Source organism: Rhamphochromis sp. 'chilingali', assembly GCF_963969265.1.
Source record: "Rhamphochromis sp. 'chilingali' genome assembly, chromosome: 17".
Lineage (NCBI taxonomy): Eukaryota > Metazoa > Chordata > Actinopteri > Cichliformes > Cichlidae > Rhamphochromis > Rhamphochromis sp. 'chilingali'.
In genome coordinates, this window is record NC_137944.1 from 13,662,075 (window position 1) to 13,678,345 (window position 16,271).

Here is a 16,271-nt window from a genome sequence, read left to right on the forward strand (position 1 = left end):
ATTTGAAGGCTGTGTTTGGTGAAATGACTCAAAGAAAAACATAATTTACGCGTCTCTTCTGATGCACGCATCGCTTTTGTGGCAGGGTCAGTGCAGGACATAAAGGTTTGTGCCTTGCGGTTGCCTCCACTCACCAGTCAGCTGCAGATTACATTAGTGATGCACAATGACACTTGCTTCCTTTCTGATCTGATACCCAAAATAACCCAGTCTGGTATTGCCAACAAGAGTGCCAACACAGATCCTTGTAAAGCTTAAGCATTAGGAAACGATATAAAAAGTAGGCTGTAGCATTTCATTCCTCATCTTGGAGTATTCTGATGCTTTTGACACTTGCCTGCAAGCAAGAGATCATCATAGTTCTATTTTTCCAATCTCCTTTTAAAGTCACGAGGAACCTCTCTACTGCTTACACTGCATTTTTCAAGATACCACTGTGACCAGTTGCAGTTGGGTCTCTTTGATTTCATTATGGCTTTGCTCAGGTGGTAGACCAGGTCATCTAACAATCAGAAGATCAGTAGATTGACCCTAACTCCTCCTTGGGCATGATAGTAAACCCTGAGTTGCCTTTGATGCAATCATTAGCTTGTGTGTCAATGGTAGAAAAAAGTGCTTAGGTACAGATAAAACCACGGTACTAATGTGTGTGTGATTGGGTCAATGAGCCAATTGAGGGCTCAAACAAGAGTTTGAGCCCTCAAAGTGGCCTAATCAAGAGTTCACTATCTACTATGGACCTCAAACTAGCATGAAGAACAAACCTCAGCTATTGTGTCAAATTGACGTAATTTTATGTTGCGCATCATCACTGGTAACAAAAGCTGTGTTTCTAGCTCCAACCCAGAAACCAAACAGTAGTCTGATTTTCAGGGCTGGAGTTGTGAAACCATTTCTTACACAGAGCACATGACTGTACTGAATGATGTATGTAGCCTCTCAAAATGCACTAGCTACTATTGAAGAAAGGTAGTACTGCACATGTTTAATCAAAAACACACACAGTATTGGCAATGAAATGCATATCACAGTATCACAGGGCTGAGCTGATTTCTCTCTCTGAACTGAAAAGTCACAGCTCTGTCTTTGTACAGCTTTTAACTGTGGTATTACTTTAATCTGCGTTTGATTTTATCATTCTGAAGAAAATGACATTCTGCAATTTTAGGAATTGAAGGCTCCTATTGTATAAACATGAGCATACAAACTAAACCCGAGATGGATTTAAATGACTTCCCAGCAGTCAGTGATAAACGTTGCCATAGCTACACACTCTCTTTTCTTTACCTGGATGCTGCCTGCCACTGCTTAAAACCCCCAAAAAAATCAGTGACAGAAAACTGTCTCAACCTTTCTTCTCCTCCTCAGACCCACCGCGTCGACTCACACATATAAACTGATGTAGTTTGTGTATGACGATCAGAAGGAAGTACTTTTTAAAAGACTTCTTATTGTATCATTTTTTTGATTATAATACATGTGCCTCAAGTTACTCAGCTCAAATAGACAAATACTTTAAATGTGAAGAATGAACAAAGAGCTCAAACTCCTAAATCATATAAAGACGTTCTTCATTTGGGTCATGGGTCTAAAGATGGACGATATCTTTTGATGCACACACTGTGAAGCCAATTATAGCAACTTTTTTTGATCTGTGATATACCGACAAAGAAATAAAATTGATTTGACCTAACATGACCGGACTTCCAGTTTCTGGGCACGGTTTACTTCCTGAGGATCCTCAGGAAGAACCGCCTCACCCAAAGATTTCTATGGCTTCTCCATAGAGAGCATACTCACATACTACATCTGTGTGCAGTTCACCAGCTGCACAGCGGCAGAGAAGCAAATGCTTCAGAGGCTCATCATCACTGCCCAGAAGCTGATCGGATACCCTCTCCCCTCCCTGGAATATCTTTACAATTCCCGCTGCCTCAGAAAAGCCCAGAGCATCCTGAAAGATCCATTCTGCCCCGGACACTTTCTGTTTGAAGTGCTGCCCTCAAGCAGATGTTTCAGGACATTAAAAAGAAGGACAGACAGATTAAGAAATAGTTTTCATCCAAATCCTTAACTCTGCTAAATGCTGCTGGAACTGTGCATTCAAAAAAGAAAGAAAGAAAATCAATCATGCATGAATGCCTACAAAATGTGAAGCATCTCGTATGTATGAGATGAAAAACTTTCCCTTTTAGAATTTTGTATGGTTACTTTTAGAGACTTTAGAGTTCTTAAATATAATATATAGTAAGATTTTCTTTTTAGCTGCCATATTTTAAACCTATATGAGATATTTGCACTGATGCAGTTTCATTGAATTTCTTTGCCTAAAAGAAATGACAATAAAGATATTATTTTTACGCTTTATTGTACTCATTCTGCTACTGCTATATGTATCTCTACAATATTAGATGTCAGATTTCTTGCATGTGTTCACGTGCATTTTCCATTGTTATACCTCTCTGACCTGTCTTCCCCATGTGATGCTTGTGTAATGTATGTATTAGTGGTGCAACGGATCACGGTTGATCCGTAATCCGAACCGATCCCACTCCACGGTTCGGCACGTGATCCGAAGATTCGAAAAAGAAGGAAAAAAAAGTATGTGTATGGTGCGCGTGGTCAGTCTGTCAAGCGATAGTTATGGCCAGCGCTAGCGGTCCAAGTGGAGGAGCAGAGGAAATTGCGGCATTTAAGCAGCACTTTGCTGCCCAGTCCGACCGGGCTAAAGCGATTACAAAAGCTATTGGGTGTTTAGCTGCAGACGGGAGGCCGTATTTCCTTGTGCAAAACAAGGGGTTTAAACTATGATGAACGTGCTTGAGCCACGCTATGATATCCCATTGCGCGTCCACTTCAGTGACAAGATTGTACCGAGGCATGTATGAGCAGGAAAAGTTTAAAGTTATGGCTGAACTGTCCCAGGCATCTTATATTGCCCAACTACAAACGGGTGGACCTTCAGGTCAACGGAAAGCTACGTGACCGTGACCACTCATTATATCACAGCGGAGTGGTAGATACAAAGCCCTGTACTGCCCTATATTGCACCTTAATTTGCGTGGAATGAGTCTTGAGTTGAATGTTTTTAATAGGCAAAAAATACTTAAAAAGTTAATAAGTAAATGTTAAAATTTTGTCTTTTTTTCTTTTCTGCAGATCCGAAAATTGATCCGATCCGTGACTTAAAACCGTGATCCGATCCAAACTGTGAGATTTTTGATCCGTTGCACCACTAGTATGGTTGGAAGGGTAAGATGGCGCTGGCAAGGCTGGCACCCTTAACCCAATTTTCCTCGGGATGAATAAAGTATTATCAATCAATCAATCAATGCCTGGGCAGGAAAGCCAATTCTAACACAACACAAAGCTGTGGCAGTGCACAAAATTGGATGTTGCTGCTAATGAGCAGATTTTAAATGTAGATGTTTCACATATATCTTCACCTCTGAAGCACAGAAGATCACACTGCCAAGGGGCCTAACAAAGTTTAGTGTAAATGTGACTTATGATCGAATGCTGCTTATTTGTTCCTAAGTTATGGTGTTAAACAAAGGCTAGATCATTTATTTATTTATTTAACAGCCATTATTCACTTATGAATTCTTGAGTTAAAGCCAAAAACTTGACCTTTAACTAACAGAATCTAATTAGCTTAGCCTTGAGTCCGAGTGAACATTCGTGCCAAATTCCAAGAAATTCCTCAAGGTGTTCTTCCAACTAGGACAGTCATCCAGGCATAAAAGATAAAGTAGCCATATCAAGGCCAGACTTTGAATATTACAAAATATTTTTTATAGAAACGTACAAAGGCAGCTTACAACGTCATTATTCCTCCTCCAGCCGAGTGAAAATTGAAATAGGTCGTTATTAAAGACCGATGCGCAGTTCGTGCTCACTATTCATTATCCTTGTCGTGTCTGATGTTTTATGCCCTTTCCTAATTCCTCCCCGATTCTTGTGTAGGGAGAATGCTTTGTCAGTGACCTCTACTATCCAAATCTGCTTCTCTCTGCCCTTAAGCTAATTTATAAGCTTCTTTCTCGGGATTATCTTCCTTCCTGGTGTGCAAGCTACTGAGAACACAGGAAAGCTAGCCATACAGATTTTAGCTACAGCCATAAATGGTCTGCCATTCTGCCTGCCTCCACTCTGCGTTACCACAAATATGCCGCATACAGTGGTGTGAAAAAGTGTTTACCCCCCTCCTGATTTGTTAGTGTTTTGCATATTTGTCACAATTACATGTTTCAGATCATCAAACAAATAGAGTAAATACAAAACTCAGTTTTTAAATGATGATTTAATCATTTAAAAACTGAGTTATACAAACCTACCTGTCCCTGTGTGAAAAAGTAATTGTCCCTCTTGTTAAATCATCTTTACTAAAGACACTCACTGTCAAAACAAGAAATCATTTAACCTTTCTGACAGAGTGAAAGAGTCTAAAAGATCTCAAAAAGCAACACATTATGGCACAATCTAAAGAAACACCAGAGAAATCAAGTCAGAGGCATCTATCAGTCTGGACAAAAATGATCTGCATGGTGGAGTTCAAGGAGAAGACCACTGCTAACCAGAAAGAACACAAAGGCTTGTCTCACATTTGCCAAAAAAGACATCTTTATGACCCCCAAGACCTTTGGGCATTTTGTGGACTCACAAGAGAAAGTTTAACCTTTTGGAAGATGTATGTACCATTAAATCTGGCACAGCATTTCAGAAATGAACCATCATACCAACAGTAAAACATGGTGGTGGTAGTGTGGTTTCTGTGGCTGTTTTGCTGCCTTAGGACCTGGAAGACTTGCACCATGAATTCTGCTGTCTACCAAAACTTGCTAAAGGAGAATGTCCAGCCATGAATGTCAGTTCATGAGCTCAAGTTGAAGCACATTTGGGTTCTGCAGGAGGACAGTGATCCAAAAAACACCAGCACGTAGACCTCTGAAAGGCTTAAGAAAAATAAAATGAAGACTTTGGAGTGGCCAAATCAAAGTTCTGACCTGAATCCGATTGAGATGCTGTGGCATGACCTTAAAAAGGCAGCTGCCCAAACACCCTCCAATGTGGCTGAATTACAGCAATTCTGCAAAGAGGAGTGGACCAAAATTCCTCCACAGTGCTAAAAAAACACTCAATGCCAGTTACTTCAAATGCTCGATTCCAGTTGTTGTTGCTAAGTGTGGCCCAACCAGTTATTAGGTTTACGGGGCAATCACTTTTTCACACGGAGCACTGTAGGTTTGGATTTCCCCCCCATTTAATAATAAAAACAATAAAAACACCTTCATTTAGAAACTACATTTGTTTGTGTTATCTCTGTCTAATATTTTATTTTTTTGATGCCCTTAAACATTTAAGTATGACAAACATACAAAAAAATTGTAAATCAAGAAGGGGGCACACATTTCTTCCCACCACTGCATGTATGAAGAATGTGGTTCCTTGAAAAAGACCTGAGGAAGATTCTAAGCATTGTGCTAACTCTTAGTCTCATAATAGACTAACACAGTGCCCTCTCAGCCTACTTCCAGCGACATAACAGTAAAGAGGATAATGTGGAAGTTAGTAAGATAGACATAAGGCAAATACTGCACTTGGCTGAAGGTCAGAACCTTGTAAGAGCATGTTCGCAGTGCATAATTGGCAGAAAAACTTAACACAACATCCATAACAAGGCTCAAAAATAATAAGGTATTAAGCTGATGGAGATGTTACTTACCTACCAATCCTCACGCTCTACGGGTCCAGCAGCCAAGGCAAAGTATTCCAGCACACAGTCCAAGTCAAGCCTTCTAATCGCTATCAATACCAACAACATCTTCCTCTAAAACATTCCCAAGACAAACAGCCCCAGTGCTAAAGCTCCATTTCACTTGTCACATGATGAAGAAATCAACAACATCAACCAATCAGTAATACACGAAGGAAGAAAAAATACTGAATGTAGAATAAACAAGTTCTTCCTTATATAACTTCTTCACCCAAATAAGAAAGCAGAATCTTCCTTACCTATGAGCTACCCACAAGTATCCATGATGTTCAGCAGCAAAAACAAACCATAGCTACAGCTGTACACACAACTACTTAGACTTGAACTTAACCCCCCTCCTAAAAAAATCTACTTACAGGCATCAAAAAGTAACCTAAAACCAACTGTCCTTAACTAGTCACCCCAGCTTTTTGCACTGAGAATTGAAAATCCCACATTAACACGCTCCCTGGGGACAGTTGTGATAGTTGGAGAAACTAACTGAGAGCCTGTCCATGCCTTTAACAGTCAATGGAGACAGAGCGCGCATAAGCCTGGCCGACTCCCTCTTCCCGTGCTGACTCGCTATTTGACACAGTCTTGATCCCTTTTGCTCTGTCAGATGGAAAAGTGGAGCAAGCCGTATCAGCCATCCACCCCTCCTCCTGGTGGCTCTGCTGCTTCTGTGTGTGTGTGTGTGTGTGTGTGTTTGCATTTCTGTTTAATCTTAGTCTGCAACAATAGTGGAAAAAAAACCCACGATGCACAAGTAAAAATGTTGCAAGTCTTTTGTTGGAGAGCTAGATTTAAAAAGAAAAAAACAGATAAGTAACTTATTGTTAGCTATGACTCCTGAGAAATCTAAAAACGACTTTAATAAAAACTGAAACAAAACACAATGAAGTGGGTGTATAATGTACTTATCATTTCCACTGTATTATCTGATGCACACTGTATAATAGCATATTTTTGCCTTTCGCAAACAAATCGCTCAATATATTTATATTTAATTTACCATCTCTGAGATAACAGTATTTAACCTAACCTACTACAAGGAGGGTGTACTACGTATCCCAAAATGCACTAAGCTAAAGCTAGGCTGCACTAGAGAAAGAGTTTCTGGCCAAAATGAAATAAACAGCATGTGTGCTTAAGCTGCAATGCTGTAACTCATACATCTCTTTAAATAACTTGAGAGAAAAACACTGTCCATGTAGGAAATGTAAATAAAGGGTCATGTAGGCAGTATTTAGGATTTTTTCAAGGAATAATACAAAAAAGAGTTTGAAATCTCTTTACTGTGAGTTTGTGAGTAAAAAGGACAATGCACAACTCAGTGTGATACATACTTAGACTTTCAAGCAAGCGTTATATCCAAGAAGGACAGACAATACTCTGCATATTTTTAAATCAATTCCTTCATTTACTCCGCTCTTTGATTCACAAGCGACTAATAGGGGCCACATGACAGAGCCCAAAGCTTCCCAATATGAGAATTAAAAGTGTCATCCACTTGGCTCATTGCTACTTGCCTCTATGCTTTTCTGTAAAGTAAATGCGATTACACTTTGGCCACATTTGTGCCCCGCTGGTTTTTTTGGCAGTGTGCAGAATATGTCTTTGACTTTTTAAGTCATTTAAGGTTGGAACCTGCCAATGCCAAAGCCGATAGTGGCGCCAGATCAGTCTGAGCCCAAAGCAAGCCCCAATCTACCGTGTCAGATTGTTGATGTTAGAGCTACTTGCACTGCACATCGGGTTTTATTACTCTATGGCTGCGATGGGTGGCAGAGGGGTAGAGTGGGTTGCTTGGGTCTTTAACCACTGTTCCCCGATCAAGCTGAAGACCGTGGGGATTAGCGAAAGGATTAAATGACCTTCAGCCTTTCATAAGCTTACTGCCATCCATCCATCTAAAGTGTATATTACATTTATCTCCCACTGCTGGGTTTCATTCTTATGCATGTTTTGAAATCTCTGTGAGCCAAACTATTTCTGCTTTGTCACTTCCATGGCAGGAGATTGCTTCTATTGGAATAGTAACACACGAGTGATAAAGAAAAAACTAAATGTCTTAGTGATGTAATGCAGCGGTCCCAACCCCCGGGCCTCGGACCGGTACCGGTCTGTGAGTCGTTTGGTACTGGGCCGCGAGAGTTGAGGCTCAGGTGTGAAATGTATAGTTTTCAGGGTTTTTATCGGTTTTCAGCGTTATTTTGTTATCGTTTTTATCGTTTACTCGGCTTTTCTTGGTCTTTTCACGTGTGTTATGAATAAATTTTCTTTTTTTCGGTACCGGTAATAGTTTAATTTTGTTGTATTTATCCACGACACCTTAAAGGCCGGTCCGTGAAAATATTGTCGGTCATAAACCGGTCCGTGGTGCAAAAAAGGTTTGGGACCGCCGATGTAATGTATATCTTACGGATGCTGGCACATCTTTCAAATATCTAACAAAATCACAGCAACCCATAAAGCGACTTTACAGTAGAGTGAGTGTGCGGAAGTCACTGTGTTAGTACTTCAGTGGGATATCTGACTGACCCCCCCCCCCCCCCCCCCCCCCCTTAGTGAGGGTCAAATCCCAGAGAAGCTAGCAGCAAGGTCAGGAACCACAGCAAAGACCAGGTGAACACCTGCTATCGTATCCCAGCAGAAGAGAGAAACAGGGCAGAAAATAAGCAAGAGGAGGTTGGATGACCAAGACTGACTTAGTTATTATTTCTATTTTTATCTCAGGGCCTTGTGTACAATACCACCATACATGTTCACGCAATGCGTTCTCTCGTAATAGCTGCTGTTTGCTTGCCTGAGCTTCTAGTTTTGAAGCGTGTAAAACTTTTATGAGGGCTAAATGTAGCAGCTTCCATTCAAGGCAGCGAGGAAAATGAAAACAGGTTGAGACTTGGTTGAGGGGACAGGCACACGGGGGAAGACTGGGAGGGATGGCGAGCTCAACGATTTGGGTGGGCAGATGGTACCGACATATGGGCCTGTTAGGGGCTTAATAAATAAATAAACACTCGCACATAAATACTGAGATGAACTGTGAGTGCCACACACTGTCGGCCAACTTAGCCAGCTGAGAGAGAGAGCGAGAGCGCAAATGGGAGAGAGCTTCCGCTGAAATGGCTGGCAGATTTCTAAATAGAACACCACTGCAGAAAAAACATGCGCGCACACACAGTTGTGATGGGGATGACAATAGGCTTTGCAGATTTGAGCCTCAGTGTGATGCCTAATCTCCAAGTAAGTGTACATCATCAATGTGGGTATTTTAACAAAAGAGGGGGGTAAAAGATACAGAGAGAACATAATTTGTGTTTCAAATGTGGATGCATTTGGGTGCACTAAATATAGTCTCCATATACAGGTCATGGAGTGGCAAAGCTTTTTCTTCCATCTCCCCTTTCTGCCTCTGTCTGGTTCAGCTGCTGTCATGTCTGCCTTGCTTCCACGCTACTATCTATACCTTCTCCACATCTCGCCTGCCTCCTGCTCAACCCTCAAAAGCTTGTGGCTAGTTCCTGAGAGAGGCATTATCCTGCAAATTCTCCACCCATATCAACTGTACACTAATGCCAATCTTTTGTCAGGATCTGGCGTCCGGCATAGGGAAACAAATATAGTAAGACTGATACGGTACTGGTGTCTGTCTGCCTGCCTGCTTGCTCTCTGAGCAATTTACAGATGTTTGTGCACATAAATTGTACAGGTGATCATCAGATTAAAATTTAGAAATTCATTTTTGACTTCCTCTGGCTGAAATGTACCACCTGCCTTCATTACACTGCCTCACACATTTCCATAGACGCCTCTGTGCACCCAAAGATGATGTTATGAGCACTTGTTTATAGGCTGTTTATACTGAAAATTTCAAGTGTGTACATGGGTTTAATGTGTAAGCAACTATTTCAACAACAACCTGTCCTCGACAATTTTTGAGAGTAGCTGGCTGACATAAGCATTAAAAATGCAGATACTCCGTTATGCTCCTACCTTGGTTCGGTACTTGCGAGTGAAACATAATTTTTTTCGTTGATTATGTTTTCTCGGTACAGGATATCGAAAGCAGCCAAAAAGCATGCTAAATGTAACTAAACACTGTATCTGTGGCATGCCGATATAAATATGTCAAATCAACCGAGGTCCGGATGTTTGTCTGTACACATCTTTAGATTTCTACAAGCACATTAGTAAAGCCTAAAACCAAAAACAAAACAAAACAAAAGAGTGCATTCCTTCTGGTGCACGCACTTTTTTGATTGGTTGACATCACTGCCATCTCGCCACTTTATATTCTGCTTGGCTCTCTGCCCTCGTCATGTCTGCAAATTTAATTTGATTGCAGCTGTAATCTGCCAGCTAGTTGATTGACTTTGCCAAGCATTGTCCCTCTCCTGCCTTAATGGAGAAGGGGTAGTTTAAGTTACAACGTCTTATCCTGTCCCTGCAAACCTGCACTCCCATTGTGTGCTTTGGTCACCAGAGAGTACTCTTCTAGAACTGGGTAAACTAATGGGATCTCCAGGGAGAATTTGAGCTGACCTGAATTTTCTGTCATCCGTCTTGTTGTCACATTAGACAGGAAGTCTTCAGTGATGGCCCTCTGACAAATTCAATTCTTAAGTTATCGGTTGCTGTGAATCATCATATGTCAAATATGTTTCCAAAAATTATTTATATTCTCATACAGCCCAACTGGATTAGCAAATACATTTTGAAGAAAAGCGATATCATCATGATTGTATTTTTATTGACAATAAAAATGACATCACTGTCAGTCTGTACTCGGGTCACATTCACTCATTTGTGCTGGGGTTTTTCATGCCCAGAGTTTAATCTGTTGTCATGAGAAATCCCAGAAGTGTAATAATAATTCAACACTTAAACTTTATATGATGATGAAGGCCATGGGTCAAGGTTAAAAGCTACAAAAGGAAGAAGTATGTCATGTTTATACTGAAGCTGTTGGGTTAATGGCAGTTCAGGCAGGACCACTTTAGCAAAAAGATTATTGATATTTAAGTCTATACTAATTTATTATTTGGCAAAATGACTTTGTTGCGGCACCTTCTTGATCTTCCAAATACACTCATGAAAAGTCAAAGATGGCAAGAAGAGCAGCACAATCCCGAGCACTTAACACGGCAATGACAACAGAGACAACAGATATTACACTAAGTAAAGGCTTCCTCTCCTCACCCCCAACCGGTTGCATGGTTGCAGATGGCTGCCCCTCCCTGAGCGGATCTGCCGGAGGTTTCTTACTGTTAAAAGGGATTTTTTCCTTTCCACTGTCACCCCGGTGTCATAGGGGGATTGTTGTTGGTGTTTTCTCCCTGTTAATGTAGAGTCTTAACTTACGAGATAAAGTGCCATGAAGCAACTTTTATTGTGATCTGGTGCTACATAAATACAATTGAACTAAACCAAATTGTACGATACAACATGAGATTAGGATCGGGGGTGCAAGTGGGTTGTGAATCAGCTTGCAGACTGCAGTTGTGCAGAGGATGGTAGCTGGGCCATGAGCTTTTGTGAACTTGTATTTAGCTCCTCTGGTCTGTCAGAATTGCAGCTAATCTTACAGTCAAGCTAAAAGAAAGCATGGGTGGAGACTACAGCGTGACATATGATTGCAATCTCATTGCTTTTGAAAAAGCTGCTGTGAAGACAGGAACCAGGTTTGCGATCACTTGCAGTCGATTGCCATCTTCAAAATGACTTTGGTCAAGATGGTGGTGAAACAAAACAATAAAATAGATGGATAAGAAGATAGACCAGTTATATTCTACTCAATGAATTGGCATTTGCAATCTGTTGTCATTTGTATATACAGGAATTCACATGACCAATTTACATTCAGAATCAAACTAGAACCTACTTGAAATGTGAAATTATGAAATTCCTTCACAAATAGTGACTTTGTTGATGCACTCAACAATCTAAACTAAATTACTTGATTTTTTTAAATTTAGTGCTGGTCAAGGTTAACAAGAACTCCTACCAAAGCAGACTATTATGCCAAATTCCAGTCTAAAACATACACAGGTTAAGAATTTGGGATGTAAAATTTGTTAACACAAATATCAACAAGTGCAAAACTTTAAATATCTTAATTCGTTTGGTTTAAAGAGTCCAAGGTCCAACATTGCTGAACTGGGAGAGAATGAATGTGGCAACATTGGTACTGGAATTTTCTTCCATTAATGACATGTTTTCGATGCTTTGGGGACTGTCGACAGCGTGCACACTTTTAATGCTTTTAATACATGCTTCAGTGTGTGACCAATTTAGAGTTACCACACTTAATGGCTACCTTTAATTTTCTGCACATCATTAGGGGTCTCCTTTGAGGCACAACAGATGATCATTAGCTTTTAGTTATTTGTTAAGCTACAATACAGCTCTAGCATTTTTAAATGAACTACAGCCAGATTCACAGCCAGAACAAAAAAAAATCAGTAAAAGAAAATTCACGGGCATTGCTCAAATGTGAAATTGATATCCAGGATCTAACAACATCTCCCATCTTTCATACAGTTGATTACCCACACTCACTACATTAAAGGCACTGGTACTTATATAGCACCTTTCTACTTAATTTGGGTACTCAAAGCGCTTGCTTTCTTTCATCCAATAACACTTACACATTCATAAAGTGTTTCTTTATCTACACCTGAGCACTTTTATCTAACATTCAAAACACACATCACACAAATAATGGGACAAATCAGGCAAATCCTTCATTCAACACAGTGCCTCTAAGAGCCCAGATTTGATTCACTGACCCTGGTAGGTTGGTAGACCGCTCACCTAACCACCTGGTTCTTCAACCAGCATTTGTTGCAAGTCAGTCATTGTGGTGTGTTGGCTGACTAACAAATACTGTTCGGGTCCACATGCTGCTAAACCCCCATTTTTAAAAATGAATACATTTACAGATTTACAATATGCCTTGTTTCTTCAGACTTCAACCATCCAATCCAATAAATGGCATCAAACAATAGTCAATAGCAGAATAAGCTGTTTGGCATTGGAAGAAAAGATTTGGTAAGTTTTTCACTGTGCAACCCACGTAATCGACTCTGTTGCTCAACCCCCTCACAAAACACGGCATCATTTAAGGGAAAATGAAGGCTTTCCAATGGTATAAGCTTTATTCTCAAGCAAGACTGTTACAAGAAAGAAATAATTGGCCAAAAACAAAATTCCTTAATTTTTGCGTTTATACTTAAAGTGTAACTAGGCCATGAACTGAAACCAAAGAATGGTTTTAACTTTGTTTCTTATAACTTTGGTATTGACAGACTATCCGATCAATATGTGGGTTAATGGTGAATGCAGGATGATCAATTGTCCTGGTTTATATTTTTTAGTTCACCAGCTGGCCCACAATACAGAGCAAAGAAAAAAAGAAAACCGTTTGTGATGTACTTAGATAGTATGTCTGTTAAGAAGTAAAGAAATGCAAATTAAACTGCCAACAAGGTAAACGCTACACAAGAGAACTGCAATAGAGAAAAAGCTGCACCCACAGAGGAGTTCTGAGTTAGCCTGCAGTTGAACTGTTAGCAGCAGTGAAATAACGCTGTTTGTTCCCACTGACTAATTTAATAAAGAGAAACTCTGAGAACTTCATTACAATGTTATCAGATCATTAATAAAATGAATCTGACTGGGCATGAACACACATGCGAGATAAACATTGACACACACACACACACACGCACACACACACACACACACACACACACACACACGCACACGCACACACACACACACACACACGCACACACACACACACACACACACACACACACACACGCACACGCACGCACACGCACACACACACACACACACACACACAATCATTTGGATTTTTTTTTTTTTTTGACTGACAGACATGTATTTCTGCACTGTACACACAAACATTTACACGAGTGTCAGAGTCACTGTGAGTAACTTACGGGTTTCCATAGTCCCAGACAACGCACTGAGGATCTGATGTACCCTGCAAGATACAGGGTGAGGGGGAGGGGGGGAGAGGAGAAGATAAGCTGTTATTGCCAGTCAAGAGGATGAGTGAGAGAGAAGGCAGCAGAGAGAGAACACAGAATAGCTCATTGCCAGAGGAGAAAGAGTGATGCTGCATGGATGACGGTAAGAAGTAAACAGACAATGAAAGAGAAGGATTGAGATAGACGACAGGAGGGAGAGATGGAAAAAGAGTCATTGTCAGAGGACAACGCAGCAAACAGCTGCTTCTGCTGCTGCAGCCGAAGAGAAAAAAAGGTGCATGAGCTATAAATTGAGAGTTTTAGGGATGACAAAGGAAAAGCCATTTCATGGACAATAACTAGGGTCGTAAACATCCTGTGGGTGGGGTAAAAACATTAACATTCTTCACTTAAGTGCAACCACAGCAAAAAGTAGTCAGTTAAGTGTAAAAAGCTATGAAGTAAAATGTTATTAATTAAACATTTGGCCCTTTAAGAGTGTGCAAAGTTTCACTAATGTACCATTTTTTTCTTTTTAAAAAAGCAAAGTCAAAGTAACTGGATGCTGGTGATTTTCTCTCAGCTTACCCTTAATCCATTTAGTCATTGAAGCTAAAGTTCGCTCAGTGGCATGTGGTGGCAAAGAAAGACTTGTCATGACTCAATCAGAGAATCAATCATGGGATCAATATCTTTAACCAGCTCATAGCAACTTGTTCCACCAGAGATCTTCAGTGATCTCTGCATCGATCACTTTTTAAATGGAGCCTCTATGTCCTTTCAACCTGTGTGCTTGGTAACGAGTGGACTGTGACTTGGTTTTGTCTGAATCAAATGGTTATTTGAGACATTTTTGCTTCAATCAAGTGACTGAAAACACTTAAAATGGCGCTTTGGACCTGACAAAATCAGCAACTATTTAAGAACCAACTATTAGAAATATTTTCTTGGTTCTGTGGGGTAACAAAATAGAGTTCAGCTTCAATTTTAGTATCCACAACTGAGATGCTGGTATTCCACTGGGCCAACGCAGAGGAAAATCTACCATTATGTTGGCCCTTCCTGAATCCTGCATTAGGCACTTTGCCTTTGAGCTCCCCCTTATGGCAAAGGGGATTATAGCAGTAAGCCGACAGCCAGAGTGCTGTGTAGATTATAAAAAGGATAATGTGATCTTAACTGAAGCCTCAGGAAAATCTGAAGAAATTACTTCTCAAGTTAAAATGCTTTCTGATAATTAACTATATTTGAAATTGACAAAAAAGAAGGGAAGTAAGACATAGAGATTGTAGCCTGAATTGTAAGGATTTATTCCTCTACAGGCAAGGTCATCCTTCCTTCTCTGAACAGTTCATTACTGATCTCCAATGAATCAGTGCATCCAGGGATCTCTGCATGACTGGACTTGAAAGGACAGGATGATGCAACATTTATATACTCGGGATCAGAGACTGGGTGACACGGATTGATGGATGACAGTGCTTTGTTCAGCCTCACACACAGACAGCCACCACCGACTATAGATGTCCCGTGGCGTGCATTAGCGTGCTGAGCTCTGTTAGCATTCAGCTATCAATCAACGAGTGTCCTATTGGACCATTCGCTACAGCGGGATTGACACCTGTGCACTCCTGCAGTGTCTGCCTCTTTTTTTAGTGCTCATACTTTGCATAATGACAGCGTCTGCTCAGCTGATGGTTATCAAAGGGAGAAACGTGCCTCTGCAATTCTAACAGTGGCATTTGTGGACAGTGATAGCTGGTACCTACCTTAAATACTCTGTCTTTTTTTCCTCTCTTTAAAGGAACAGCAGTTTCCTTTAACGCATTCAGCAATACATGCAATAATGAATACTGGCTGTGAATGGGCTAAGCTAATATGATGAAATGAGCTAATGTAACAAAACATGACTGCTCTGGTCTTAAAAGCCCTTCACTTTAAGATCATAGGTTTAGAGTATGAAATGGAGAAAACCAGGATGAGGCTTTTTGACTGATGAAAATGACCTAGATTACATTGAAATTACCAGGAAAGCTTATGGCTCAAGCTAACCAGAACTTTCTTTCATAATTTAAAAGGCTACATTAAGGATGGTTGAAGGAGGGGTTGTGGTGTAACACTTGGCATATGGTCTACAGCAGGGACACAGGACTTTCTGGCCTCCTGCTTTCTACCTACCATTAAAGACACACATACCCACGCACACACACATTAGGACACCGGGGAGATACACAGGGAGTCTGACTGGAGCAGATGTCCTCTCAGAGAAGACATGACCCAGCACAGAGACCCTAACATTCCCCTATGAGAGTGAAGCCTGAGGCAGCTGTTGCCAGGCCACTGCTGTAGCAGCTGGATGTTTCTACATTGGCCAAAGTCGACACAACTACAGAAGACACTGTATTCTGCCCTTTTAAAGAAAAAGCATTATTAATGCTGTATTAATATTATATGGAAAAACTGGAACTATTTTTTTCTTTGGTGGACATTTGAAGTTATTATTCTCAAGAGTT

The 16,271-nt window shown here is 40.6% G+C and overlaps 1 protein-coding gene across 2 annotated transcripts in view; it reads right to left on the reverse strand.

The window, feature by feature from the left end:
• adgrb2 (adhesion G protein-coupled receptor B2) overlaps positions 1-16,271 on the reverse strand; it is a 286,719-nt gene that overhangs the window by 87,673 nt on the left and 182,775 nt on the right. For both annotated transcript variants that reach the window (XM_080863973.1, XM_080863974.1), the window contains one exon: positions 13,729-13,772. In XM_080863973.1, the coding sequence (XP_080720099.1) occupies positions 13,729-13,772 (44 nt within the window). The remainder of the gene's footprint in view (positions 1-13,728; positions 13,773-16,271) is intronic.